The sequence below is a fragment of the Corylus avellana genome, chromosome ca9 (assembly GCF_901000735.1).
Source record: "Corylus avellana chromosome ca9, CavTom2PMs-1.0".
NCBI classification, from domain to species: Eukaryota; Viridiplantae; Streptophyta; class Magnoliopsida; order Fagales; family Betulaceae; genus Corylus; species Corylus avellana.
The window spans coordinates 12,859,249-12,887,234 of record NC_081549.1 but is presented as its reverse complement, the minus strand read 5'-3'; the positions used below and the strand labels follow the sequence as shown (position 1 = coordinate 12,887,234).

At 36.9% G+C, this 27,986-nt stretch overlaps 2 protein-coding genes across 3 annotated transcripts; one reads left to right on the top strand and one right to left on the bottom strand.

The window, feature by feature from the left end:
* Nucleotides 1–2,321: 2,321 nt before the first annotated feature.
* Nucleotides 2,322–2,990, bottom strand: LOC132162320 (uncharacterized). Its single transcript, XM_059572567.1, has 2 exons — nt 2,985–2,990; nt 2,322–2,870 (listed from the first exon to the last, which is right to left on the bottom strand). The coding sequence occupies exons 1-2, from the start codon at nt 2,988–2,990 to the stop codon at nt 2,322–2,324; spliced, it is 555 nt and encodes a 184-aa protein (XP_059428550.1).
* Nucleotides 2,991–16,816: 13,826 nt separating this feature from the next.
* On the top strand, nt 16,817–25,863 carry LOC132192051 (cyclic dof factor 1-like). 2 transcript variants are annotated; one of them, XM_059607240.1, is made up of 2 exons: nt 16,817–17,153; nt 24,214–25,863. In XM_059607240.1, exons 1-2 carry the CDS (start codon nt 16,971–16,973, stop codon nt 25,564–25,566), a joined length of 1,536 nt encoding a protein of 511 aa, XP_059463223.1. In that variant the 5' UTR covers nt 16,817–16,970; the 3' UTR covers nt 25,567–25,863. The 2 variants fall into 2 exon arrangements, with proteins under 2 accessions (XP_059463223.1, XP_059463224.1); XM_059607241.1 differs by lacking the exon at nt 16,817–17,153 and adding an exon at nt 21,247–21,515.
* Nucleotides 25,864–27,986: the final 2,123 nt, after the last annotated feature.

Sequence of the window (27,986 nt, the reverse complement as noted above, 5' to 3'; positions counted from 1 at the left end):
ATATCCCTTGTTATTTGTTCTATGGATACATTTGGTGTTTCAATTAAAATTGGATATCTTTTGTGATTTACGGATACATCTAATGATTTAATTGATATTGGATTCCTTTTGTGATTTTTGCAATGAATGGATACAAGGAATGGTTTTGATTAATTGTTTGAAACATAGTAAAACATATCTAAGATTTTAATTGTGAGAACCTCATATTAATATTGATGAACATGCAATTATGTTGTTATTGTTCGGTGAGTGTGGATTCCCAAACCTTAGTACTTTATCTCTTAGTTTATTTTATTTAGTTTATGTTTTGTCTTTTTATTTTCAAAAATCCCAAATCAAACTCTTTTTGGAACTAGGTTAGGATAAAATTAGTTTAGATATAAGTTTTTCATTCAAAAACACAATTCTCTGTGGGTTCGACCTCACACTTGCAAAACATTATATTGCAAACGATTCATGCACTTGCCAGTATATTAAAATTTGCACAACACTGTGGGTTGGTACTTTTCTTCTTAGGCTCGAGATAGACGCATGTATCATAGGAAAACACAACTAAAAGAATCAAAGAGGTGTTTAAAGCCTTTTGAAACATTTCTTGATTTTGTTTTAAAAATGGGTATAAGAGCTTGTCATAACATCATTAAAACTTGTAACACTAGGAAAGCAGTAACAACAATTAAAAATGGCAAAAAGGAAGGGTAAAGAAATCACCTTAGAATATAGCAAGATTCAAACTCACTCATTTCTTTCTCCAAGCTTCTCCTCACACTAGGGTTAGGTTTTTTAAGGTTGAACGTGGCTAAGGGTCGAATAGTAGGGTTTATATAGAGGGTTGAGGCGTGCTTTGGGTCTAAAAAGTGGAGAATGGGTTAAAATTGCTTTTCAGAGTTCGTGGCAAGTGCTTGGGTTTTATTGAGTGAGCGCTTGTGTACTGTTCACACAACGGGTTAAAATGTTCCGGCATACATTTGGGTATTGCCCAATGGTTTGAAGATTGGTCAGTGAGCGCTCGTGTACTGTTCACACAACGGGTTAAAATGTTTAGGTGTATGAGCGGATTTTGTCCAATGGGTAAGGGATGGTTAGGCTAGAGCTCATGTGGTCCCTAGGTAAGCGCTAGTGTGGTCCCAGGACGAGTGTTTAGCCAATGAGGGTGTTTTGGGGTTTTCTGCTTCTAATAGTCTCAAGGGGCTTGGGTTATTTGAAAAAGGTTTATATATATAGATATATATTTTGCAGGCTGTGTAATGCTTAGTTCCCTCAAGCTTTCTAATTGACCCATTTATCGAGTGTTAAGCCAATGACTCACAAACCAAATAGCTTGAGGGCATTAGGTGTAAAGACACCCAAAGGACTTACTAACTCAAGTCAAAAAGGTTACGAAGCTAAGCTAGCAATTTTATTAATCAAACCAAACTTCTCACTTTTTGACGCGAACACTCACTACTTAATGAGGCAAAAGGTCCAGTTACTTAGTGAAAAACTCAACTCGATTTTTTTTTTTTTTTTTTAATAATAGCATGCCAAGATTATTCGTTCAATATGTCACCCAACTAAATTCAAGATATTGAAAACAAACATAATTGGTCTCAAATTTCATACCTCACAAACATGTGTTAGTGTGCTCAAGGTAAATCTAAATTGAAACAAGAAGCATCTCATGCTGCCAAAAGTAAGTAACAAGATTCAAAATTCCTAAGTCAAATGATCATGTGTTCATAATTTTAAGTCTACTATTGAAATTCAAATCAAAATCAAAGCTCAACCAGATGCTTAAGAATGACATAACAACAATTTTTTTTTTTGGACCGTGTTTTGTTCTTCCATACCCCCAAACTTGAATCATACATTGTCCCCAATGTGTGTACAGAACTGAAAAATAAGATCAATAGTATAGGAATACCTGAATGAGCAGATGTGGGCATATCATACCCCCAAACTTGTATGCAAAAACACATGTCCTCAAAACAAAGGTGATACTCCAACCAAGAAACAATCAAATGCACACATTGTTGTCAAAATATAATCAAACTATAAAAATTGAACAACAATGGAGAAGATAAAACCTGGAAGGAGATCATGTACCTTGATGAAGTGAGGAGTCGAGTGCACAAGGCTTGCGCTCGATACTTCAGAAGTCCAATTAAGCTCTTCCTACCCTTCTTCTTTATGATCATGTAGCACTCCACAAGGAATAGGACTCCTCTTAAGATCCCAAAACTGCTTATCTCAACTGGAAGACCTTGAGACTCCCCATGGTGATACTCAATGTGTTTGTCCTGAATTGGTTAAGTGATCAACCTTTTGTCTCTAAGGGGGTTCTAAAAAACCAGGGCAACCAAGGAAGTCGACAAAAGATTGTCCACCCCAATGACGTCAACTTCAGTAACCTCTGAATGGAATATGTCCCTTGTAGGGTTGTCATCAGGCGGTGGAGTACTTGAAGTGAGAGGCATAGGCTCTGGTGGGTTTATCCAAGATGGGGCTTCAGTTAGAGTATCAGGAGGTGCGTCTTCAACAGTTTCTACAATGTCATCCAAGAAAAAACATTCATTCTGATCAGGTGCATGTTGGAAGGCATTGAAGATGTTCAATCTCATCTTCATATTCCCAAAGGAGATCTCCATTACTTCGATCCGACAATTGATGCAGGCATTGGCTGTGGCTGGGAAAGGTCGCCCGAGGATGACAGGAATCTGCTTCTCTAGATTTGGGACAGGTTCTGTCTCTAGAACTGTGAAGTCAACTGGGTAGTAGAACTTGTCCATCTTGATGATGACATCTTCCACAATCCCTCGGAGTTTCTTGATAGATCGATCAGACAGTCGTAGGACAGTAGTTGTGGGTTTCAGTTCCCCTAAGCCAAGTTGCTGATACACCGAGTAAGGAAGTAGATTCACACCAACTCCTAAGTCAAGGAGAGCCCTCTCAATTAGGGGTGTTAATGCGGTTACGGATAGCGATTATTAGCAAAAACCGCTAACCGCCATAACGGTTATTAAATTTCACTAACCGCAACCCTAACCGCCTAGCAGTTAACGGTTAGCTGTTAGTAAAACATGTAACCGCCCGCTATAACCGCTTTTTCAAAATTGGGCTTTTTTGGGCTTTTTAGGCTTTCTCAAGATAAACATATAACCAATTTTCAATTTTGGGCTTTTTTTTTTTTTTTTATCACTGTCGCATTTTTATTCATTGGTTTTTCGCATTAAACTTATTGTATTCTAATTTATATGAATATATTTACCTCGTTTTTTTTTTTCCTTCAATTAATTTTTTTTTTTTCAAAAAAAATGCTTTAAGTGTAAACAAATGGTTAAAAAAATTGTTATTGTTCAAAAATTTGTCATTGTGAAAAAAATTAAAAAATTAAAAAAAAAAAAAAAATACACGTTCAGTTTTTAAAAATTGTTAATAAATTGTTCAAAAAATGGTAAAAAAATTGTTCAAAAAAAGGTTAAAAATTTGTTCAACACATGGCTCAATTTTATTTTATTTTTTTTCAAAAAATTGTTAAAAAATAGTCAAAACATTGTTGAAAAAAATACATAAATACTTTAATTGTGGTTATAAGTAACACATTGTTGAATCCAATGTCAATTACTTAATTTGATATTATACGAATCACATTATCATTATACATTAATAATATGATTCAGTTTAATAAAGTATTTGAATTGTCATTGAATCATATGATTAAGTATTGATCTTATACATTTATATTATTCATATGCATATATGCATAAGTATAATTTATAACATATAGAGACTTATAAGTTTATAACATACATTGGAACTAAGTCTTTAGGTACTTAATTGTTAGCAACCCGTGTGCTCTCGATCGCAGGTCTGCGATCGATCCTCTTCTGTCATGTGCTCGATCGCTCCTGGCCTAGATTGTGCTTTGTCTTCTCAGGTACTACGCTCGATCGCAGGTATCCTGTGATCGATCGCAGTGTCAGAGAGCTCCCAATTTTCCATCTTCTCCCTTTTGAGCCCAAATCATCTAGATTTACTTCATTTTCATCCAAAAGCCTACAAAAGTATGAAAAACACAAAAAGGAATTAAAATGACCTAATTAACCAAAACCAAAGGATTAAAACATGCAAATTAAGGGCTGAAAATATGAATATTTTAGCACTTATCATTAACGATTTTACATTAAAAAATGTTTTTTTTTCCCTAATTGAATAAGAAAAATTATTACAAGAGAAGATTCTTAACACTCCTAATTCGAAAGAAAGAAAGAGTGGAGGATCCAAAAACCAAAAAATGGGGTGGGCTCCCCAACAACAAATCTAAAATGAATTAAAACAGTGCAAAAATATATACAAAGGGTACGAAATGGGTCAAACAAGTGACACGTCCTATCAAACGGCCGCACAAAGCGGATACATAAGTAAAAGGGACAAATATTAAGGTAACTTATCTGAATCCTCACATAGAAACAATAACATCCACCGAAAGGAGGCTGAAGCAGTAGTAGATACACTGTCAAAGTTCGGATTAGGGATCGAAGAAGAGAGAAAGACCAACACTAAGAACGGATCTAAAGTCTCCACAACTGGATATAGCCAAATAAGTACAAGGAGACAAGAACCTACAACAAAAAACAACAGAAATCAAAAAGAAAATATAGAAACACAACAAAATAACTAGTAAACAGTAACAGCGACGGCCGAGGCACATGAGATGGAACGGACTAGCCGTCGCGTGGTGGTCAGAATGGAGCACGGTGGGCAATGGCCGAAATCTGAGGAGTTGGGGAGCAAGTGGACATGCGCTTGGAGGGGTGAAACCGGCAGAAGGGAGTAGATCTAGTTTTGAAAAAAGAAGATCTAAAAACCCAACCAGTTCAGGGGAGAAGATGGACGACGCGGGACAGTGAAGGACGGAGGCGGAGCGGTGAAGGCAAAGAGAAGGTCGGAGCATTTGATCTGGTCGGAAAACAGCAAAAAGAGAACAAAAAACACCTACGGGAGAGAGAACAAAAAAGAGAAAGAAAAAAGAGAGGAGGAAAGGAATACATTCCTCTTCCCAACTAAAAGAGAAGGTTGTTAAGTGTCAAAATATTCATATTTTAGCCCTTAACTTACATGTGTTAATCCTTTAGTTTCGGTTAATTTATGCCATTTTAGTTATTTTATGTGTTTTCTTTGTTTTTGTAGGTCCTTGGAAGAAAAGGAAGCAATCTCAGACATTTCAGGCTTAAAGATCGATTTCGAAGAATATTGGAAGCTCTGGTAGTGCGATCGATCGCAAGGGAACTGCGATCGAGCGCACTACAGGCGAAGACCATGAGTGCAAGGCCCGCGATTAAGCTTCCAGCACAACAAGATCGATTGCAGATCGCACATGGGCTGCGATCGAGCGCACCTGTGTGTGATGAGCAAGTCAGCCGCCGGCCTTGATATGGAAAGTGTAATTTCTAGGGTTTTGTAATTTTGTGCGAACTAGCGCTCAAACCCTACGATTTTTAGGGTTTCTAGAATGCTCCCAAGGCTTATAAATAGACCCTTAAACCTCTAGAGTAGACACACAATTTCCGAGGAGAAGAATTGGAGCTCTTCAAGTTCAAGTTTCAGGTTTATTCTTTTCCTTTCTTTTTATTTTATGAAGATGTTTAACATCAAACTTATTTGTAACTAACTTACTTAGTAGGGCTAGATTGAAGCCCTAGTTATGTTTAGTTAATATTCAATATTGGCGCCTTCGTGATGATCATGTTGTGATATTTAACTTGATTAATACCTGCTTTCATGAATTCCTCATATGTATTTGCCTGATCAACATATGCATGTGGTATGGACTAGTTAGTTAAATCAATTTGGATGACCGAGTCCTGGGTTTAATAAAAGTAACGAAAGAAATCCACACTAGATTCTTTGGTTAATCAACATGGGGAACCAGGAGTATACACCCAAGCCCTAGACCTCATGTGTTTGTCGATTTTCATAAAATCATGCTTTCTTAAAGAACAACTTAGTATACACCTACGCTAAATCCTTTAAGAAAGAAAAGAGTTAGAGTATACACACATGCCTAACTCGTTGCTTAGGGAAATCTATAGCTTAAGGACTATACACCCATGCCCTTAGGTTGACAAACATTAGATATACATAACATGATCAAAACATTGGCATATTGTTATATTATCTAAATATAATTAGTGGTGGATATCGAGCCCTACGTTTTTATTATTATCAAATCAAAATCAATCTTTGTTTTGTTTTACTTTTGGGAATTTATTTTAAGCAAAATTTAGCAATCCTCGTGGGAATGATCACATACTTACATCATATACTACTATGTTGACCTTGTGCACTTGCGGGTAAAACGTACAATTATTTGTCTATTAATTTAGGTAGATATTTGCACAAGAAGTTTTTGGCGCCGTTGAAGGGAATTGCGGCAAATTTTGTTTAGAATTATTTTCCTTTAGTTATGTTATTTTAATTTTCAATTTTCAATTTTGTTTTTATCAAAAATCAAAAATATTTTCCGTTTTCTTGATTTTTTCTGTTTTCTGTTTCAGTTTTGCAGCACTAGGATTCTATTACTGTGATCGAGCAACAGTCGAGTGTGATCGAGCGCATTGCGATTGAGCGCACTGACCTGCGATCAAGCGCAATTCCAGGGAGCATTCGGATAAGCAGCACTGAAGCTACTTTGACTGTAGAGGCAATTCAATTTATGCAGGGTCGTCGATCTCAAAATTCAACTGTCATTCCACTCGATCCCGAAATTGAGTGGACAATTCGACAATGGCCTAGAGACTAAGAAGAAGAGGAAGAAGGTGAGGAAACAATGGAAGATTTGCAAGAGAACCCACCAATAGTGCCAAGACCACTAGAGGCGAATCCACCACCGGTGCGAAGACAAATGAAACAGGCTTTCATCCCAACAAACCTCAACCAGCCATCATGCATAGCATATCAACCAGAGGTGGAAGGCAATTATTATATTTCTCCTCAGATACTCAATGCATTGACTCACTTCAGGGGCACAGCTACTGAGGATTCTAACTTGCATCTGATTTATGCAAGTTGTAGCACATACAAGGCCTAACTCCAGAGAGACTCAGGTTAGTCCTCTTTCCTTTCTCTTTGAAAGATAATGCTAAATTGTAGTATAATTCTTTGCATGCAGATTCCATCCATGGTTGGGAGGAATTAGCCACCAAGTTCTTGAAGAAGTTTTTCCTAGCTCAAAAGACAAGACAACTTAAAAGGGAACTCCAAATGTTCCAACAAAGAGATGGAGATCTTTTCTTCGAGGCATGGGACCACTTCAATGCATTACTTCTGAAGTGCCCACATCACAACATCCCTCAAGATAAACAGGTACAAATCTTTTATGAAGGGTTAGATGATACTAACAAAGGGATGGTTGATTTAGCTTGTGGAGGTGCACTTATGGAAAAAAGTAGTGAGGAAGCCTTGGAGCTCTTTGAAACACTAAGTGAGCATTCCCAACAATTCTGCTTTAGAGGAAGGCAAGGAGTAAAAAGTAAAGGCATGTATGAAGTGAACCTCAATGGTGGATCTCCAAATCAAATGGCTGTTGTGGAAAGAAAACTGGACATGATTGTCAAAGCCATGACTGCTTAGAATATCTCACCTATTCAACAGGACACACAAATCCATGTATGTACCATATGTTCTCATTTTGATCACACCATTGAGACGTGTCCTTTATCTCCATTTGCAGATCAAGAAGAGGCAAATTATGTGGGACAAAACAATTTCCCCCTCAAGAGCAATCCATACTCCAACACATACAATCTAGGATGGCGCAACCACCCCAATTTCTCATGGAGTAACAATCGGAATGCACTAAACCCTCAAGGACAATAGAGGAATCCCCAACATGCAGTCTTACCAATTCAAGAGCCAAAGAAGAATGACCTGGAGAGTATTGTACATCAATTTGTGATTATGCAACAACAAACCAATGCGAAGCATGAGCAGTCCATTCAAAGGACGGAGCAAGCTATCCAAAGACTGGAAGTACAAATGGGGCAAATGGCAAAGGAGCTAAGTGAAAGAAAGCAGGGTGAATTTCCATCCCAAACAATACGCAATCTAGGGGGTCACCAGCAGCTGAAAGCAGTCATAATTCTCAGAAATGGCAAGGTCATAGGAACTGAAGAGACACCTCAAACATTTCCAGATGAAGCCTCGACATCCAAGGTAAGTAAAATGGAGAAGGTGAATGCACCACCCTTCCCTCAAAGGTTAGTCAAACCAAAGAAAGAAAAACAACTCATGGATATCTTTGAGACCTTGAGGAAAGTAGAAATCAACATTCGTTTATTGGATACAATTAAACAGATTCCCTGATATGCAAAAATTTTAAAGGATTGTTGCACTAATAAAAGGAAATTTCAAGAGCATGAGACAGTGGCCCTAACAGAAGAGGTAAGTGCAACTTTGTTAAGAAAATTACCACCAAAGCTAACAGATCCGGGTAGTTTTACCATTCCTTGCAGGATAGGAGACCATCTTTTTGAGCATGCATTGTTGGATCTGGGAGCAGGGGTTAATTTGTTGCCTTACACTGTATATGAAAAGCTAGGTTTGGGGGAGCTTCAACTAACCTTTATTACCTTGCAATTGGCAGACATAAGCATAAAAAGACCAAGAGGTATACTTGAGAATGTTTTGGTAAAGGTAGGTACATTCCTTTTACCTGCTGATTTCATTGTATTGGATGTGAAAGAATCTCCTATGCCATCACCTTTGCCTATTATCTTAGGAAGACCCTTTATGAGAACTGCTGATACTACAATAGGTGTGAAAAATGGGACTATAAGTATGAAGGTGAATGGTGAGACAATAGAGTTCAAAATATTTGATGCAATGCAATTACCTCAAGATGATTTCGAATGTTTTGACGTTTGTATGATCCAAGGTGTTAGTGAGATAGTTTTGCAGGACCAACACAATGATCCATTGAAGACCCCCCTCATTCACAATTTCACAAGGCAAAACATTAAGCCAAATTATGAAGATGTTACTGAGGACATCATTGGAGCAGAACACCCCCTTGGAACCTTTCCACCATATCCAGGTGCCAAGCGGAAGTTGCGGCTGCATGAACTGGAAAAATTGAGGCGTGAAGCAAATGGGGACACCAAGCTCCACAAGAAAAGACCCAAGGCTTATCGAGCGCAGTTCTCAACTTTTGGTTACATTACATTTTGCCAGTGTGATCAAGCACACCTTGCGTGTGATCGAACGCACTCGGGCAAAAGGCTACGTGACCTATTTTAGGTCACTTATCCCCCACTTTCACCTCACATTCTCCCCTACGCAATACGCCTACCCACACTCTATTCTCACTCCGCCAACAATCAACATCCCCACACTCCCTTCCACCGATCACCGCTCACCACTACCACACCCCCATGACCCACCGCACTCTCCGGCCACCACCTTCACCACACAACACTCACACCCGTACACCCTCCATCACCCATCAACACCCCAACTCCCCTTACACCCACTTTCCATTTTTTTTCAATTTTTTGCAAATTGTGAGTGTTTTTCCACCCATATTTGCTCCTGTGGTTGGATTTACCTTATTTTGCAGGGGGTTTGGGTAGTTGTTGATGCACTTTTGAAACCTTGGTCATCCCATTGCACACCAAGTGTACGACAGAATTCCCGAACCAAGCTCATCATGCCGAAAACTTGAGCTTCATCCTCCTGGGGCTCTAATTCCCAAGCCATCTCCTCCACACCCACTTTTGAGGAGAGGGAGCTGCTGTTTGAAACAACTTTTGCCATCCAAGAGGATTTCCAACACCTCAAAGCTACTCAATGGGCGGTCACAAAGTTCAAGCCCCGGGGGCTCAAGGAGCTATTCAAGCCAGCCACCCCCACTGCATACAAAAAATTGGTGACCGAGTTCTATGCACACTTGTCACATGATTGCAACAGGTAAGCTGCCCTATCTTCCACAGTGCATGGCCGAGCTATTGAAGTGACGAGGGTTGACATTGCTGCTGCACTCCAGTGCAATGATGAGCACCCTCCAGAAGAAGTGCAGCTTGTAGAGCAACCTTCCAGATTTTATGTGGCGGAGATCATTGAAGATATGTGTCAAGGGCAATATGCTAACACACACCATAATGCTGAAAGCCGGTCCAAGCTACCTTCCCGGCTCTGGTTTTTGGACTCTATTTTGCACCGCATTGCCTTTCCCCTAGGGCATAAGACTCAAAGGCGGGACCAATTCTTACAAACACTTTATGCCTTTCATAAAGGTGCCTCGTGTTCTATTCTTGACATCATTTGGAACCAAATTCACAAGTTTTGGAATGGAGTGCATATCGGGGGAGTTGAGTCCACCCACTCATGGGGGTTGCCCTTTCCTTACTTAATCACTTACATCCTCCGGAAAAAGGGCATCAAGGGCACCACAGCAGATGAGCCAGTCACCACTACCCCAAAGTTTGGCATTCGCCAATGGAACAAAAGCTGCTCCCACATGCCCCGGGTACCTCAAGCACCAGCAGCTGACGCAGAAGAGTTTGAGGCTGAGCCGATGGCAGAAGATGAACCTGCAGCTGAGCCAAAAGCAATAGAGGAGGAGGCCCGGGTCATTCTTCATGCAGCACAGTATCACTCAATTAGTGAAGAAGTGGCCGGCCTTCGGAGAGAATTAGTTGATCAAAGACGAGAGGCTAGGGAGGATAAAGTCTTGATGGACCAAAGACTAGTTGCCTTAGAAGATGCGATGCATTCTTAGCCAATTGCCACCACCAACAGGAGCATCTTCTTCGGGACAGCGTTGAGAGGGGATCCACCGTCTAGCTGAAGACGTTAAACTTAACACTCATGAAAGGCACCCCATAGTTTATCTTATTTTATTTTTGTGTGTTTCACTTAATCTGTTTATTTCTCTTTAGTTTTGTTTTGTTTCATTTTACTTGTTTTTGTGTTTTGTGTTTTTTTTTATTTATTTATTTTTTATTTTGCAGGGACAAGTGTGCTTCGATTCAAGTTTGGGGGTGTGCTATGAGCCATGCTCTTCCAGACAGTGTTGTCCATCTCTCGGGTACATTCTTTTCTTGTTTTAGACACTAGACACATTGGGGACAATGTGTCATTTAAGTTTGGGGGTATGAGAACACATGTTATCTACACACACTTTGTCCCAGTTTCATGTTATTTGTTTTGTTTGTTTGTTGTTAAAATAAAATAAAATAAAATAAAAAATGCATGTTCATGTTTGCCTTAAAATTTTGGTTAATCTAAAAGAATTGTGGTTTGATTCCATCAGTGAGCTTAAAATTTTGAACACATGATCTGATGAGAGAATTTGTTAGTTTGGTTACTTGCTTAAGACAGTTGAGAAATCACATGTTTGATCTGATCACACAAGCACATTAGCACATAATTTGTGAGGTATGACATGAAGTCTAATGTGTGTGTTTCTATGTCTTGGGTGAAACTGGATGATCTATTAAATGGATAATTTGGCATATATATGTGTGTGTGTGTGTGTGTGTGTGTGTGATAAAAATAATAATAATATGATCATTGATAAGCTTTTCACTGAGTAACTGAACCTCTTGCCTCAAAGCATTGAGTATTCACGTCAAAAGGTGAAAAATTTTGATTTGGTTAATGTCATGGTTAGTTTAGTTTCGTAGCCTTTTTGACTCGAGTTAGTAGGTCCTTATGGGTGTTTTACACCTAATGCCCTAAAACCATCTAGTTTGGGAGTCATTGACTTAACACTCATTACATGAGTCAATTAGAAAGCTTAGGGAAACCAAACATTGCACAACCTGACCAAAAAAAAGAGAGAAGAAGAAGAAAAGGAAATATGCCATTGTTGTTCTTTCTAATAAGGATTTTAGTGAACTTTGAGATATGGAGACATTGCACATTGAAAATACTTGGAAGCTTCATAATTTTGTGCTAGTTCACTTTACACTGTTTTCAAACTTGCGATGTTTTAACATGTCCTTTGTAAGTAATTGAAATTTGAGATTCCAATTCATTGTGAAGATGGAGTTCATCTTTTTAAGCTTACTAGTAAATGAAAATCATAATCTTGTAGTGATACTTTAATTTTTGGGATAACATGAACTGTGCATGATGTTCGTGGGTAACATTTCTGGAAAACCCTCACGAGACTTCTCTCGTCCTCTAAGGAATTCCTAGGGGTTTAAAAGGCTTGTTGCATATGCTATATGCAATCATACTTCGCCCGAAAGATGGATTTATCTTTTTGTTTTCTGTTTTTCCATTTAGTCTTTAGTTTTGTATTGCTAAGGGACTAACAATATGTAAGTTTGGGGGTGTGTTAAGTGCCAAAATATTCATATTTTAGCCCTTAACTTACATGTGTTAATCCTTTAGTTTTGGTTAATTTATGCCATTTTAGTTCTTTTATGTGTTTTCTTTGTTTTTGTAGGTTCTTGGAAGAAAATGAAGCAATCTCAGACATTTTGGGCTTAAAGAGAGATTTTGAAGAATATTGGAGGCTTTGGTAGTGCGATCAATCACATGGGAACTGCAATCGAGCACACTTTAGGCGAAGACCACGAGCACAAGGCACCCGCGATCGAGTGCCCAACACAGCAGGATCGACGGCAGATCGTACAGGGGCTGCGATCGAGCGCACCCGTGCGTGATGAGCAAGTCAGCTGCCAGCCTTGATATGGAAAGTGTAATTTCTAGGGTTTTGTAATTTTGTGCGAACTAGGGCTCAAACCCTACAATTTTTAGGGCTTCAAGAGTACTCCTAAGGCTTATAAATAGACCCTTAAACCTCTAGAGTAGACACACAATTTCCAAGGAGAAGAATTGGAGCTCTTGAAGTTCAAGTTTCGGGTTTATTCTTTTCCTTTCTTTTTATTTTATGAAGATGTTTAACATTAAACTTATATGTAACTAATTTACTTAGTAGGGCTAGATTGAAGCCCTAGTTTATGTTTAGTTAATATTCAATATTGGCGCTTTTGTGATGATCATGTTGTAATATTTAACATGATTAATACCTGCTTTCATGAATTCTTCATATGTATTTGCCTGATCAACATATGCATGTGGTATGGACTAGTTAGTTAAATCAATTTGGATGACCGAGTCCTGGGCTTAATAAAAGTAACAAAAGAAATTCATACCGGATTCTTGGGTTAATTGTTGTGTAAATTTATTTAACTCACAAGTGCACGAATCAATTATAGTTAATGGATTGCAAGTGCGAGGTCGAACCCACAGAGAATTGTATTCTTGAAAGCAATTTTAAATCTAAATTAATTAAACCCTAATCTAGTTCCAAATTTTTGAGAGATTTTTTTATTTGAATGAAAAAGCAAAAGCATGAGCAATTTAAAGTGATTAAAATCTTATGACGAAGCACTAAGGTTTCAGAATCCGCACTCACAAATTGATAACAACATAATTTCATGATCTATAATATTCCCCAAAGTTCTCACATATAAATCTTAAGTTTGTTTTACTATTGCTTCAAAGAATTAATCAAAAGATCCCATGTATCCATTCATAACCCAAATCACAAAAGAAGTCCAATATTCGATCAAATCATTAACTGTATCCGTAAATCACAAGAAAATATCCAATCTTTATCAAAACATCAATTGTATCCAGAGAATAAATCACAGGGGAAATCTAATTTTTAACAAAGAAAACCAAGCAATCAATTGTATTGAATAATCTTAAATCATCAAGTGTATCATTGAATCACAAAAGATATCCAAGAGTTATTCAATCCAATTGATTATATGTAAAACAATAGAGCAATTAAACCATTAAATTGGAAAATATTACATACATGAAACAAAGTTGCTAATCATAAGTGAGGCTTCATTTTCAACCTTAGTTGAAGGTTTAACCTCTTATGTTGTTGAAAGACAAAACAAAATTGATTGAATTCATAATGTAAAATTGCGTACTTACAAATAATAATCACAAAGTTGAGATCCAAAAGCAGGAAAACCTTAAACTCTCTTCTTTCTCCTCTGCAATCTTGAAATTCGTAGCCCCCTCAACTAATTTGATAATTCCCTATTTCTAGACCTAAAACTTAGGGTTTTACAAGTTGAAATCCGATAAAATTCGTCTAGGTTTGTACCCTTTAATTGCGGGACGATTTTCAAATAGTAAAAGTCTGAATTAGGAAAATCTTATTTCACAATTAATTGTATTATTTTGAGTTAGCTTTTCAACGCTGCTTGAATCACTTCAATCGGATATGTGTACAAAAAGTTATGGTCAAAATACTAAGACATATGCAGAATTTGAATTTGAATCCAATCCGAAATTTTATCCAATCTTATCTTTAATCTGATTTAACCATTTAATGGATTTGGTTAAGCTTAACCACATCATCTAGGTCTTCTCAAAGTATGTTTTCTTCTGAAAAGTAGTTTTTCTTCAATGACCTACAAAATACTAAAAACACAAAACTAACACAGAACATTAGATAATAACACAGCTAAAGGATTAACACAAGTAAATTAAGGGGTCCAAATATGCAATATTTGACACACATCATTAATCAACATGGGGAACTGGGAGTATACACCCATGCCCTAAGCCTCATGTGTTTGTCGATTTCCACATAATCATACTTTCTTAAAGAATAACTTAGTATGCACCCATGCTAAATCTTTTAAGAAAGAAAAGAGTTATGAGTATACACTCATGCCTAACTCGTTGCTTAGGGAAATCTATAGCTTAAGGAGTATACACCCATGCCCTTAGGTTGACAAACATTAAATATACATAGCATGATCAAAACATTAGCATATTGTTATATTATCTAAATATAATTAGTGGTGGATATCAAAGCCCTACCTTTTTATTATTATCAAATCAAAATCAATCTTTGTTTTGTTTTACTTTTGAGAATTTATTTTAAGTAAAATTTAGCAATTCTCGTCGTAATGATCCCGTACTTATATCATATATTACTATGTTGACCTTGTACACTTGCGGGTAAAACGTACAATTATTTGCCTATTAATTTAGGTATATATTTGCACAACAAAGGTAAAGCCTCAAGATGGATCGATTGGTTTTCATATGTCAGTAGAAAAATAATAAGAATAATAAATAATTAAGGGCTCGTTTGGGTGTGTGATTTTTTTCTATTCTACTCAATTAAACTAAAAATTGCGAATTTCGAGAAGAAAAGAGTTGAGACTATGTTTAGATTATTTGAAGAATATAAAATCTAATAATAAAAAATCTAATTAAAATATATATATATATTAAAAAAAATTGGGGTGGCTAAGCCACCTCCAAGGTGTATGGGGGTGGCTCGGGGTGGATTAGCCACCCTCGAAATTGATGGAGCCGTTGGTTGGGGGGTGGCTTGTTTCGAGGGTAGCCGAGCCACCGCCAACTAGTTTCGGAGGTGGCCGATCGACCCTCTGGGGTTTGATCAGCCACCCCCGAGACTCTTAGGGGTGGTCCAGCCACCATCCCTAAATATATATATTTTTTAATATTTTTTAATTTTCTTGATTTTTAAAATTTTTATTTTTAATTTTTTATTAGTCTGGTTGAAAATTTTGAATAAAGTTGAAAAATTTTGAGTTGAGTTAAATCTTAGTGGTGCTAAATCAACCTAAAAAAGAGAAAGAAAAAAAAAAAAAAAAAAAAAGGTTAAATGCTAAATACCCCTGGGATTTCATTGCTTTATTTTTTTTTCCCTTAGGGTTTGATTTTTATTACAAGAGATCCATGTGATTTTGATAATAGACCAAATTAGTTCTTCTGTCAGTTGACGGTTAGTTGACTTAACGAAAATACACGTGGACCAATCAAATGTTGACACATGACACCTACTTAATTTTATTTTTTTTTAAAAAAAAATAAAAAAATGGCCATGAGGGTGGCTTCCTTTGGCCATGAGGGTGGCCAAGCCACCCCCAATACCCACTGGGGTGGCTCGACCACCCCCAAATGGCCAAAGAGCCACCCTCAATTTTTTTATTTATTTTTTTTAAAAAAAATACATTATTTTTTAATTTCTAAAAAAAAAAAATTTTAAAATTAAATATTTACTACGTGTCAACATTTGATTGGTTTACGTGGATTTTCGTTAAGTCAATTAATGGTCAACTAATAGAATGACTAATTTGGTCTATTATTAAAACTATAGAAATTTCTTATTATAAAAATCAAACCTTAAGAAAAAAAAAAAAAAAAAAACAATGAAATTCCAATGAGTATTTAATATTTAACAAAAAAAAAAAAAAAAAGAGATGAATCATTGAGAATGCTCTCTAAAAAGCGAGCCCAGTCTCACCACAAGTTGGCGCTGCTTTTTCTCGTATGACACCCAACACGCACAACCTTGCTTTTTCTCGTATGACACCCAACACGCACAACCTTTCGCTTTTGTCCTTTTTACGTCGTCTCCATCCTCAGCCGCTACTACAACTTGGCTTTTGTTCTCCTCTCCTACAGTCTTGCTGGTCCATGCCATGTGGCACTTCCCTCATACCCACACCAAAAAAAAAAAACCCACATAAAAAAAAAATAATAATAATAATAATAACAAAAAAAAAAAATGATGAAACTCGCACAATACTTGATGAAAAATTTGTATTAGAAACTTAGATGATAGTTTGTTTACCTAAACATGTCATATTTGCTTTTGATTATTAAGCCGACGCTGTCCATATCATCTGTCGGATCAGTTTATAATAAAACTCTCTAATAATGAAATTGAAAGCCAAATTTATAGGAATGAAAATACTAGTAAAAGATAAAAAGGCAACAATCAAACAAAAAAAAAAAAAAAAAAAGAGAAAAGAAAAGTTTCAAAAGTTGGTACTTTGGTGATGCTTCACGGTCTTTGTGCTTTTAGCTAGGAGGACTTTTACTTGAGAGGGTAATGTGGGTTTTGAGACGGGGAGTGTTTGAAAAGTTCTTTTGGGTTTTGGAGAAAAAAGTGTCTTTTTTGCTGTATTTGTATGGGTTTTGGCGTTCGCCCTCAAAGTTGTTTTGCACTTTGGAAGGAATCTTTTAGTTTCAGAAGAAAAATGAGTTGCGGAGGAGATATCTATGAGGAGGCGACTAAGGATCCTGGCATAAAGCTCTTTGGCAGAAAGATCCCTCTGCCGGAATGTCGGATTCGGGCAGGGTCGGAAGTCATGGTAAGTGCTGTAAATTTGATTCAATACGGCCTCTTTTTTGTTTTTTGTTTTTCTCAGTTTTTATTCTTTTTCTTTAGTGAAATAACCCTTTTGTTAATCTTTTTTTTTTTTCTTGTAAATTTTTGTAATTCGGATTGATGAAACATACAAATTTCTGGGGTTTTCCCTGGTAGTGGTCTGTCTTTTGTTTCATTGTTTTTTTGTTCGTTTGAATTGGAAAGAATTCGAGTAACGTTCGCTTCCTAAAGATCCTTTATTTATGGGAATGAAAATCATTTTCTCATGAGGTTTCGGGACTTTTGTTTGAGAAAGTTCATTGACACATTCAGAAGAAACAAATTCGAAAGTAATTGCTCCTTTTCGAATTTGCATATGACCCAGAAATGGTGGTAACTAATTTCGAATGTTGTTGGTTTTTATTTTTTTATTATTGTTAGTTTTATTTTGTATATACATTCAATTTGACTGCTAATTTAGGAAACATCTATTATGTGTTATTTGTGTTTAGATAGTTTCTACGGATGTTATTCCTTTTTTTGTATGTCGGAACCTCTCCAAGGCAGGGCCCTTCGGACCCACCCCTGCAGAGTAAACCCCGGTCCCGTGCACCGCATCCTCAGAAGTTTTCCTATACGGAACTGGTTAAATCGTTAGCTTTTTACTAGGGGGTGTGGCCCCAAGAGATTGTTTGCACTCATGAGGTGTTGAACCTTGGACCTTGAAGGGAGCAAACCTTAAGACCAAGGCCTCCACCACTTGGGCCAACCCCTTGGGGTTAATCTTTGGAGTAGAAACTTTCCAAAATTGGTTTCTTCTCTGCTTTTCTTAAGAATAGTTTATGACTATTGGAAAGAATATTGGCCTTTTCTCAAAGGTTATTCTTTTGCCTGGAAAGTCCAATAGAGAGCTCTGCTCAGTTCAATATGGGGATAGGTAGTAGTAGTTCGTTGCTGGTAAGTGTTGGAATCCTAGTTAGTAGTTTTAGGATTGGACATCCTAATAGCTTTTTGGTAGGATTGTGTATCCTCGTCATAAGATTATGAATTATATTTTATTCTCATTATTTTTTTTCTATTATGAATACTTGTTTCTTTAGGATATGATTTTTTTTGCCTATAAGTAAAGCCCCTGTCATTAGGCTTAGGTATATCTACGCACATTGTGCAACATCCCCAACCTGTTAGAGTTAGGTTTATTAACATAGAAGCCTCAGAGGCTCAAAGGTAGCTCTTACTAACATCATAAATGCATTGTTATAAAACCTTTATTGAATTTAAATGCGGAAATGAAAGATCATAAAAATATAACATAACAAAACTCTTTGAAAAGCTCTCTCTTGCGCCCTTTGGCACTTATTGAAAATAACCTGAATGAAACATAGCATAAATATCACAACATAATCTTTCTCCGCAACTAAATTTGTATCCAACCTCCCATTTCGTCTCTTTGTGACCTAAAAAATGAAAACAAAACAGATGAGCCAAAAAGCTCAATAAGTAACATTCCCAACCAATTTAAAAACTGGATTAGTAAAAATATTTTCTTTAAAAACTTTTTCTTGATAAAATTTAGTCGAGCATAAAAAGAAAATTCGTAAACAATTCTTCGGAAAAGTGAACTTTGAAAAACATTTACTGCAGCATGAAAGGAAACTCTTAATCATAAAACTGGACTTAAGAAAATCTCTTTCTACATCTCATACTATGGCATGTGCAGATTGTTATGCCCTGTATCCTAGGGTTGCACAATCCAACCTTTAGGATCATGGCAGCGTGCGTGGCCATAGACATGCGATCTGGCTACCTAATTAACTTATGGGTGCACTCAGCTTGACAAATATAGTGATGGACCACACCTTCATGCAAACGTCCTTTAAAGGCACCCTTAACACAATCAATGCCATATAAATCTGGAAAGGCTTCAAAGTGGTGAAGGCCTTGGTCTTGGAGGTTTGCTCCCTTCAAGGTCCAAGGTTCAACATCTCCTGAGTGCAAACAATCCCTTGGGGCCACACTTCCTGATGAAAAGCCAGCGATTTATCCAGTTCTGTGTAGGAAAACTTCCGAGGGTGCAGTGCACGGGACCGAGGTTTACTCTGCAGGGGTAGGTTCGAAGGACCCTGCCTTGTAGAGGTTTCAAAAAAAAAAAAATCTGAAAAGGTTTCCTTAAGGGCCAAATTCCCGCACCACAGATCATGCCAGTAGCTAAGCTTGGAGCTATCTTCCACCTCAAATCTAGTATGGTTGGAGAACTTCCCCCTACTCCTCCTAATACCTTTCCACAATCCCACTCCTTACGTCCCAAGGCTCATTAGAACATTACCCACCCTGTGAACTAGCATATTTAGAGTTCAACACAACTCTCCACAAAACCTCTCTCTCATTAGATAACACCAAATCTATTTTCCTAAGAGAGCACAATTAAACAACAAGAAGTTCCGGACCTCCTAGACTAGAGAACAAACAGACCAACTTACTTGATGATATTTGAATTCTTCGCTTAGGCCACCCCATAGGAAATTATGTTAAAGCTTTTCAATACAGTTAGCACACTCGCAGGGAGAGGAAAGAGAGACGTGAAGTACATTGGAAAATTAGAAAATGTATTCTTAATAAGGGTGACACTACTACCCTCAGACAAGTACATCATTTTCCAACTAGCCAATTGACTCTCAATTTTTTCAATAATGTCATTTCAAATAGACTTAGCCTTGTAAGAGGTCTCCAACGCAAGGCTGAGATACTTCAAAGGCAGAGGAGAAGCCCCACAGCCCATAATGCCAGCCAACCCATCCACATCAGCAACATTACCTACAGGAACCAATTATAACTTATCCAAATTCACCTTCAATCCTGAGACAATTTCAAAACATAAAAACAAGCACAACATATGGTGAAAGGGATGTGGGTTAGTTAAAACATCATCCGCAAACAAAAGGTGAGAGATATCAAACCTTGCCCCCACATATTAGCCAGATAACAATCCTCCACTCACTGCAGCGAAAATCATTCTACTCAAAGTCTCTATCACAATGACAAACAATAGAGGAGACAAAGGGCTTCCTTGTCTCAAGACACGAGAGCTTTTTAAAAAAAACCGGTGGGATTGGCATCAACCAAAATCGAGAACCGCACCATGAAAATGAAATCAGCAATCCAAGAACACCAGTTCCCCTCCAAACCACACCTTCCAAGCATGGACAATGGGAAATCCCAATTAACATGATCATAGGCTTTTCCTATGTCTAGCTTGCATAGCTCCCCATATCATAATCTACTATCAAGACATTCGTTGGCAATAGGAACAGGATCTGGAATTTGCTTACTCATTCATCTTTTTTCTTGATAGTAGTGAAGAAGAATCATTGTTGTTGCTGCCTGTGGATGTAGGCAATCTTGCCGAACCACGTTAAATTCGTATGTCTTGATTCTTAATTCTTCTTCTTCCTTATTGACATTTTTCTTGTGCATGTGCTGCGAATTCTAATAGTGGTATTAGATTTTAAGGTTGTGTTGCTTTTTTGCACAAAAAGAATCTCTTGATCTAGAATTTGCACAGTTTTTTAAGGCTAGTTCGAGTTTTACAAAATTGGATGTGTAGGTTCAACTGTTCGAATTATGCTATGTGGAAGTTGAAGATACGTGTTGTTTTACTGAAAGGGAATTGTGCTACTACAATTGAAGGAAAGGAGAAAAAGACCGAAGACATGACTGGTGAAGTTTTTGAGCAAAAGAATGAGTTAGCTATGGAAAATCTGTTTTTGGCACTAGATGATTCATATATGTTTAATATGGCTGAGGAAAAGACCGTTAAAGGCATTGCACGATATTTATGAAGGAAAATCAATGTCAAACCAAATCCATCTCAGTAGAAATTTGTTCAATCCTAGAATGAAAGAGAGTTCCTTGTTTCAGGAACACCTGAATGAGTTTAATGCCCTTGTCAGTAAATTGACTACTATCAGAGTCAATATGGGTGAAGAAGAGAATTCCATTCTACTTTGTTCCATGCCACCCTCATTGGATGGTGTAATTATGTTCCTGAATAACACTACTGATCTCAATTTTGATTTTGCAGTTAACCGACTGCTTGTTGAAGAATCTCACAGAAAAAATAGTGGGAATGGTTTTGGTGATGCAATGATAGTTAGAGGCAAATCTGCTAACAAAGACTCTAGTGACAGTGGGAGAAATCATTCCAAGTAAGTCGTGAGGGAAGAAAAAGGGATGGTTCTAGAACTGTGGTAAAAAGGGACCCTCACTTTAGGATACAAATAAGGAGAGACACAAAACCGATGTGTCAGAAAGTTCAAAATCTCATAGAAATTTGATGGAAGAAGGCAAATCATTTGAGTATGGTGAGGTAATGTCTGTGATTTCTCATGAGACTCTGAAATACCATTGGGTTTTAGATACTGCTGCATCTTTTCATATGAAACCATGTAGAGATTATTTTTACACTTATTGGCTATATCAAAGGTAGTGTCTATATGGGTGATGATAACAAGTGTGAAATAGTTGGAATTGTTGATGTCAAAATTACTATGTTTAATGGTGTCACTCATATCGTTATAGTGTTCGACATGCGCCTGATTTATGAAATAGCCTTCTATCATTGTAAAACTTTGATGAAGATGGCTATAAATTTTCTGGGGAAAATGGTAAATTATAAACTATTAAAGGGGCATTGGTTGATGTCAAAATTGCTTGGTGGTCTGTATCAGTTGATTGGAGATACCATGGTTGGCGATGCTATTGTGGCTATTGCAGTAATAGTCATTCATGACATGGCATAGGCATTTGGGACATATGAGCTAGCAAGGACTAAATGTACTTCTGGACGTAATTCGCTTTCAAGCTTAAAGTCTGTTGATTTATAGTTTTATGAAGACTGCCTGTTTGGTAAGCATCAGAAAGCTTCATTTTCTTCGGTTACAATCAAAAGTAAGAATGTTTTAGATTTAATTCATTCTAATACATGGGAGTCTCTTGTTGAATCCATTGGTGGTTCGAATTACTTTATTTCTTTTCTTGATGATTTCTTTAGAAACATTTGGGTCTATATGCTCAAAGTAAGAGTGACGCTTTCTCTCATTTTAAAAATTTTAATGCTTTGGTTGATAACCAAACAGGCAGAAAGATTAAGTGTTTGAGAACTGATAATGAAACCAAATATACTATGAATCAATTGAAAGAATTTTGATGTGAGAATGAAATTTTCAGACGGTATACAGTTTACGGCACACCACAACAAAATGGTGTGGTGGAATGTATGAATCGTACTTTGTTGGATCGTGCTAGGAGTATGTTAATTGCCGATGTGTTGATGGGTTAAAGAAAAAATTTTGGGCTGAGGCTGTTAACACAGCTTGCTTCATTGTTAATCACTCACTCGGTATTGCACTTAACGGTAAAATTCCTTAAGAGATATGGTACAAGAAGCCATCAACACATCGGCTTACGTAGAGCGAAGACCTAAATTGGATGCAATATCCAAAATGTGTGTTTTTTTTTGGATATGGAGATGGAACAAAGGGGTACAAATCATAATTAGCTGAGATATGTTTAAAGAAGATTCATTGCAGAAAGAGAAAGTATAGCCAGATCCAGTTAATAAAATGTTTGAAGTTGAATCGTTTTAGAAGCTTCTAAATGTGCCAGCGAGTGGAGATAGTAGGTCAATTGAAGCTATTGGCAATGTTGAGCATATTCTTAGAGCTGAAACACAGAGTGATCAAAGTCGTCCTAAGAGAGTTCGTAAACCTCTTGCTTGGCTTCAAGAAACGTCTTATGCTTGTATCACAGAACAAGTTGAGTTGTCTTCATATCAAGAAGCTTGCCATTCCATGGATTCTAGTCATTGGATAGTTATTGAAAAGGAGATGGAAGCTCTGCATAAAAACAAAACTTGAGAGTTGGTTCAATATCACTTCATTCACGAGACAGTAGAGGGTGGGTTGATTGTATTGCAGAAAATCTATACGATTGAGAATATTGCAGATATTTTGACAAAACTTTTAGCAAGAGAAAATTTTGTCGGGGCTAGAGCATTTCTCAAGCTTGATAAATGATGACAAAGGCAGCATGTCCGTTATGGTAGTCCCAAAACTAGTCTTCAAATGAGAAAATGTTGGAATCCTAGTAGTTTTAGGATTAGAAATCCTAATGTCTTTTTGGTAGGTGTATCCTCCTAGGATTCTGAGTCCTATTATTTTTCTATTATGAATTCCAATTTCTTTAGGAGAGGTATTATTGGTACCTATAAATAAAGCTCATGTCATTAGGCTTAGGGATGTCTAAACTCATTGTATCTTAGAGGTAGTGTGAGATTTCATAAGACAGAGGAAGAGAGGTTCATTGTATTTTTTCCTTGATAGTACTAGTGAAGGGAAAACATCGTTGTTACTGACTGTGGACGTAGGTAGGCTATCTTGCCAAACCACATTAAATTCTTGTGTCTTGATTCTTTCTTCTTCTTCTTTGTTGACTTTTTCTTGTGCATGTACTGTGAATTCTAACAGTGGGTCTATACATTTATTTATGACTAGAATGATGCCAGTCAGACGGTGATAACAATATTGATTTCTCGGGCTGATGCATGCTTGTGATGGTAAATATACGTAAATTAATCGAGATGCTTTTAAGGTGCGTTCAGTTCTGTTATTCATCGACTTCAACATAAATGGAGAAGTTAAAATTTAGAGGTAATAGCAATGACATTTATCCACTTTTAACTCATTTCTCCCCAGAATTAGAGAGATCTGGGAGAAAAATGGGAATTTCAATGGTGGTTCTACCTTCTGATCTGTTTTTCGTAGTTTGGTGCATACAGACAAGCATGCTATGTTTTCTTTGTAGGAATATCAAAAAAGGTTGTTATGCTCTGTATTCTCATTTATTATCTGTGTGCTCATAATGGATCTGTACTTTACAAAATGAAAATCAAAAGGAATAGAACTAAAAAAAAAAAAAAGAAGAAAGAAGGTTCATTTGTTTTCTGTTCTCTGATTCTTTCATTCTCCCTCTACCACTTCTAAACAGAGTGTAATTTGAATTTTCAGGATGCTTGCAGTGATAGAGCAAAAGCAGTAGTGGAGAGCTGTTATGCAGAAAACTTGGGGCAACCACAGAAGTCCTCTGCTTTAGGAAATAGGAATGAAGAGCCCCAAACTCCTGTGCAGGTTGAGGCACTAGTATATCCTACACCCAAGGAAGGGCAGGTTGAGACCAATACTACAGAGCAAGAGAAAGTGCTTAAGAAGCCAGACAAGGTACTTCAATGTCCAAGGTGCAATAGTTTAGACACAAAATTTTGCTATTTCAATAACTACAATGTCAGTCAACCTAGGCATTTCTGTAAGAACTGCCAGAGATATTGGACGGCTGGTGGAACAATGAGAAATGTTCCAGTGGGTGCTGGGAGACGAAAGAACAAGCACTTAGCCTCTCAATACCGTCAGATAATAGTATCATCTGATGGAGTAGCAATGACAAGATCAGAAATGATGGACTCAGCCAACCACCAGCTTCTCTCGTGTGGTGAATCTTCAATGGTAAATGGGACACTCCTAAAATTTGGTCCTGAAGCACCTCTTTGTAGATCCATGGAGACTGTTCTTAATTTAAGAGACCAGAGAAGATGTGTTGAGATGGGTTCTGTAAATATGGAAGAAAATGAAGAGCCTTCCTCATGCATATCTTCCCTGACAGCTTCCAGTAATCAGGGAAATCAATTACCTGAAAATAGTGAGCAACGGGAGAGAGTTTGTTTGCCTGGATCTCGTAATGAGCTTAATACACCACATCCTCTGCATTGTTACCCTGTTCCTCCTCCAGGGGGTTTCCCTTGGAATGCAGGTTTGCACAATGATGCCTCTGTTGCAAAAGCAGAAAATGCTTCCGAGTGCATTTCCGTACCAAATGGCAGCGATACAAATCCGGTTCAGTGGTACCCGACACCAATGCTTTCAGTTCCGGCCGGCTTTTGCCCTCCGAGCATTCCTCTACAATTTGTACCGGCATCGTATTGGAGCTGTATGCCCGTTTGGGCTCCCGGAGCTGGGAGTGTGTCATTAACTGGATCAAGTAACAGTTCCTGCTCTGGCAATGGCTCACCAACCCTCGGCAAGCATTCCAGAGATGCAAAGTTTACAGATGAAGAGAAATCAGAAACACGTATTTTGGTTCCAAAGACACTGAGAATTGATGATCCGGATGAGGCTTCAAAGAGTCCTATATGGGCCACATTAGGAGTTAAGCCTAACCAGAAGGAATCTATATCGAAAGGTACTATTTTTGGAACATTTGGGTCAAAAAAGGCAGAAGAGATGGACCAATTGGCTGAAGCATCTGAGATCTTGGTTGCAAACCCAGCAGCTCTCTCTCGCTCTCATACATTTCAAGAGAGCAACTGACATGTATTTGATATCCTGGATATTTCTGTAACTTGGTCTTCTGTGTAGAATGTGGCATCTGCTTTTCATAGATGATTTTTGGATGAACTCTGAGATAGATGATTTCTTGGAAATTCATAAACTGGCACTGTAATCAACAGGGGTCCATTTAGGAGTCAATATTGTAAATAATAGATAATAGTGAGTGGTTGTTTAATGGTCTGCGGCCTATATATTTGGGTTTCCGTTCGGATACTCTTGTATCTCTTTTTGATGATTTAGCAAGAAATGAGAGAAGGTTGAATGTATAAAATATTAAAATTCCCAACATTTTTGTGCACTTTGCTTCATCAGATTTTGAAAATTTAGGGTTTTTTTTTTTTTTTTTTATGGGTTATCTTTTCTGGTTGATGCATATTTTTGAAAGGCTGAATTGTGATAGGTCACCTGCAAAACAAGAGAAAAGCTACTAGGATGATGCGGGCAGGAACGTCTTACGCTTAAGTCGTAGAGCTAGCCCTTTTCGAAAAAGAATACAGTATAGAGAGCTACAGAGGAGAGAAATAACTTGTAAAAATAAGGGAAAAGTTCACATAACTCCCTCAAACTACCACTCAATTGACAATGTCTCTCCCAAACTTTTAATTGTGACAATGTCCCCTCAAACTATCAAAAATTGTCAATGTTCACCCAATGACGAAATTACCCTTTAAAAAAAAAAATCCAAACGTTGGCCAATTTTTTGTTTTTTGTTTTTTTTTTTGTTTTTAAATCAATTTTATAAGAAAAAAATTTAAAAAATTTCGATTCTTTTTTTTTTATATAAAAATTGAAAATTTTCGTTTTTTTATTTTTATTTTTGTTTTATAATTTTATTTAAATAAAAATTTACATTTAAAAAGAAATAAAATTTTCGTTTAATAAAATGAAATTTTTTGTTTTTTAAAACTAAATAAAAAAAAATTTTAAATAAAAATTTCCGTTTTAAAAAAAAATAAAATAAAAATTTTTGTTTTAAAAAAATTGTTTTTTTTTTAAATATTATTTTAAATTAAAATTTTTCGTTTTTTAAAAAATAAATTTTTTTTTGAATTTATAGGGGTATTTTTGTCTTATCGAAAAATTTATAGGGGCATTTTTATCTTATTGCTAGTCTTGGTGGGGGACATTGACAATGTTTTGGTAGTTTGGAGGTGACATTGTCATAATTGAAAGTTTTGGGGGGGACATTGTCAATTGGGTGGTAGTTTGTGAGAGATATGTGGACTTTACCCTAAAAATAACTAAAAATAACTTATATATATATATATATATATATATATATATAGAGAGAGAGAGAGAGAGAGAGAGAGATGGATTTGATATGGATAAAGTGTTGTAGTTGAGATAAGTGAATCCAACCTTGCTTGCACCCAAACCAAGCTGAACCTCTTGGCCTCCTGCAAGCCCACCTCAGCAAGCCCAATCCAAACTCTGTGTGTGTGTGTGTGTGTGTGTGTGAAGAAATGCATTGCCAAGGATGCCAAAAACTTATCCATCACAAATAAATTACCAACTCTAAATGCATAAAAGACAAAAAAATGTCTCCACAAAACATCAAACAATATCCAAATTCAAGGCAAAAGTCAGCAACAAAAGCATATCAAAATTATTGAACGTAACAATCTAATACACCTATGGCTTCACTTCATCTCTTTACCATGTAGGCTCTCTCTCTCTCTCTCTCATTAGGAATGAGGAAAAAACTAACTGTAAAGGATTAAGTGAATCAATTAAGCCAAATGTATACTAAACTACACCCTCACCAGAACCACATTTATAGGGAAAATATACAGCATACTACAAAGAAAAAAAACTTGCTAGGTCCCAACAAAGCACTTTACAAAACAACCCCAAATGTTCATAACAACAAATTTGACAACATATAGAGTGTTCATTTTAAGGAAAGACACATGATTAAACATAATTTGTGATATTAAGCTAGAGAATTCTAGGTGTCAAATCCATCCCCAATTGCAAAACCAATATTGTCGTTGAATCCTGTGATAATAGTGAAATTAACATAAGAAATGCTAAGCACGTTAGTGCATCTCAATCGGTGAATATTGCTAGAAAATACATAGAATATTCATCTCAATTCCAAGCAAGTATTAAGTATACCTTGTTGCTCTTTCATAGAATTTCGATTTAAATTAGAGTAATAATAGGGTTCAAAAAAATATAAATTGAAACCCTAGTTGGAGAGAGAGAAAAGGGGCTTACCAGAAATGGTGCCCAGGGACTTTCTAGGGTGTTAAGTACTAATTCAGTATCCAAAAATACTTTGATGTTGTATTTCATGAAAAATTATCAATTCTAATGTTTACGGGGTCAAAATAGGATGTAAAGAGAAGACTAAAAAGCTAGACATAATTGTTAGTCCTAAGTCTGTTCCAAGTTAG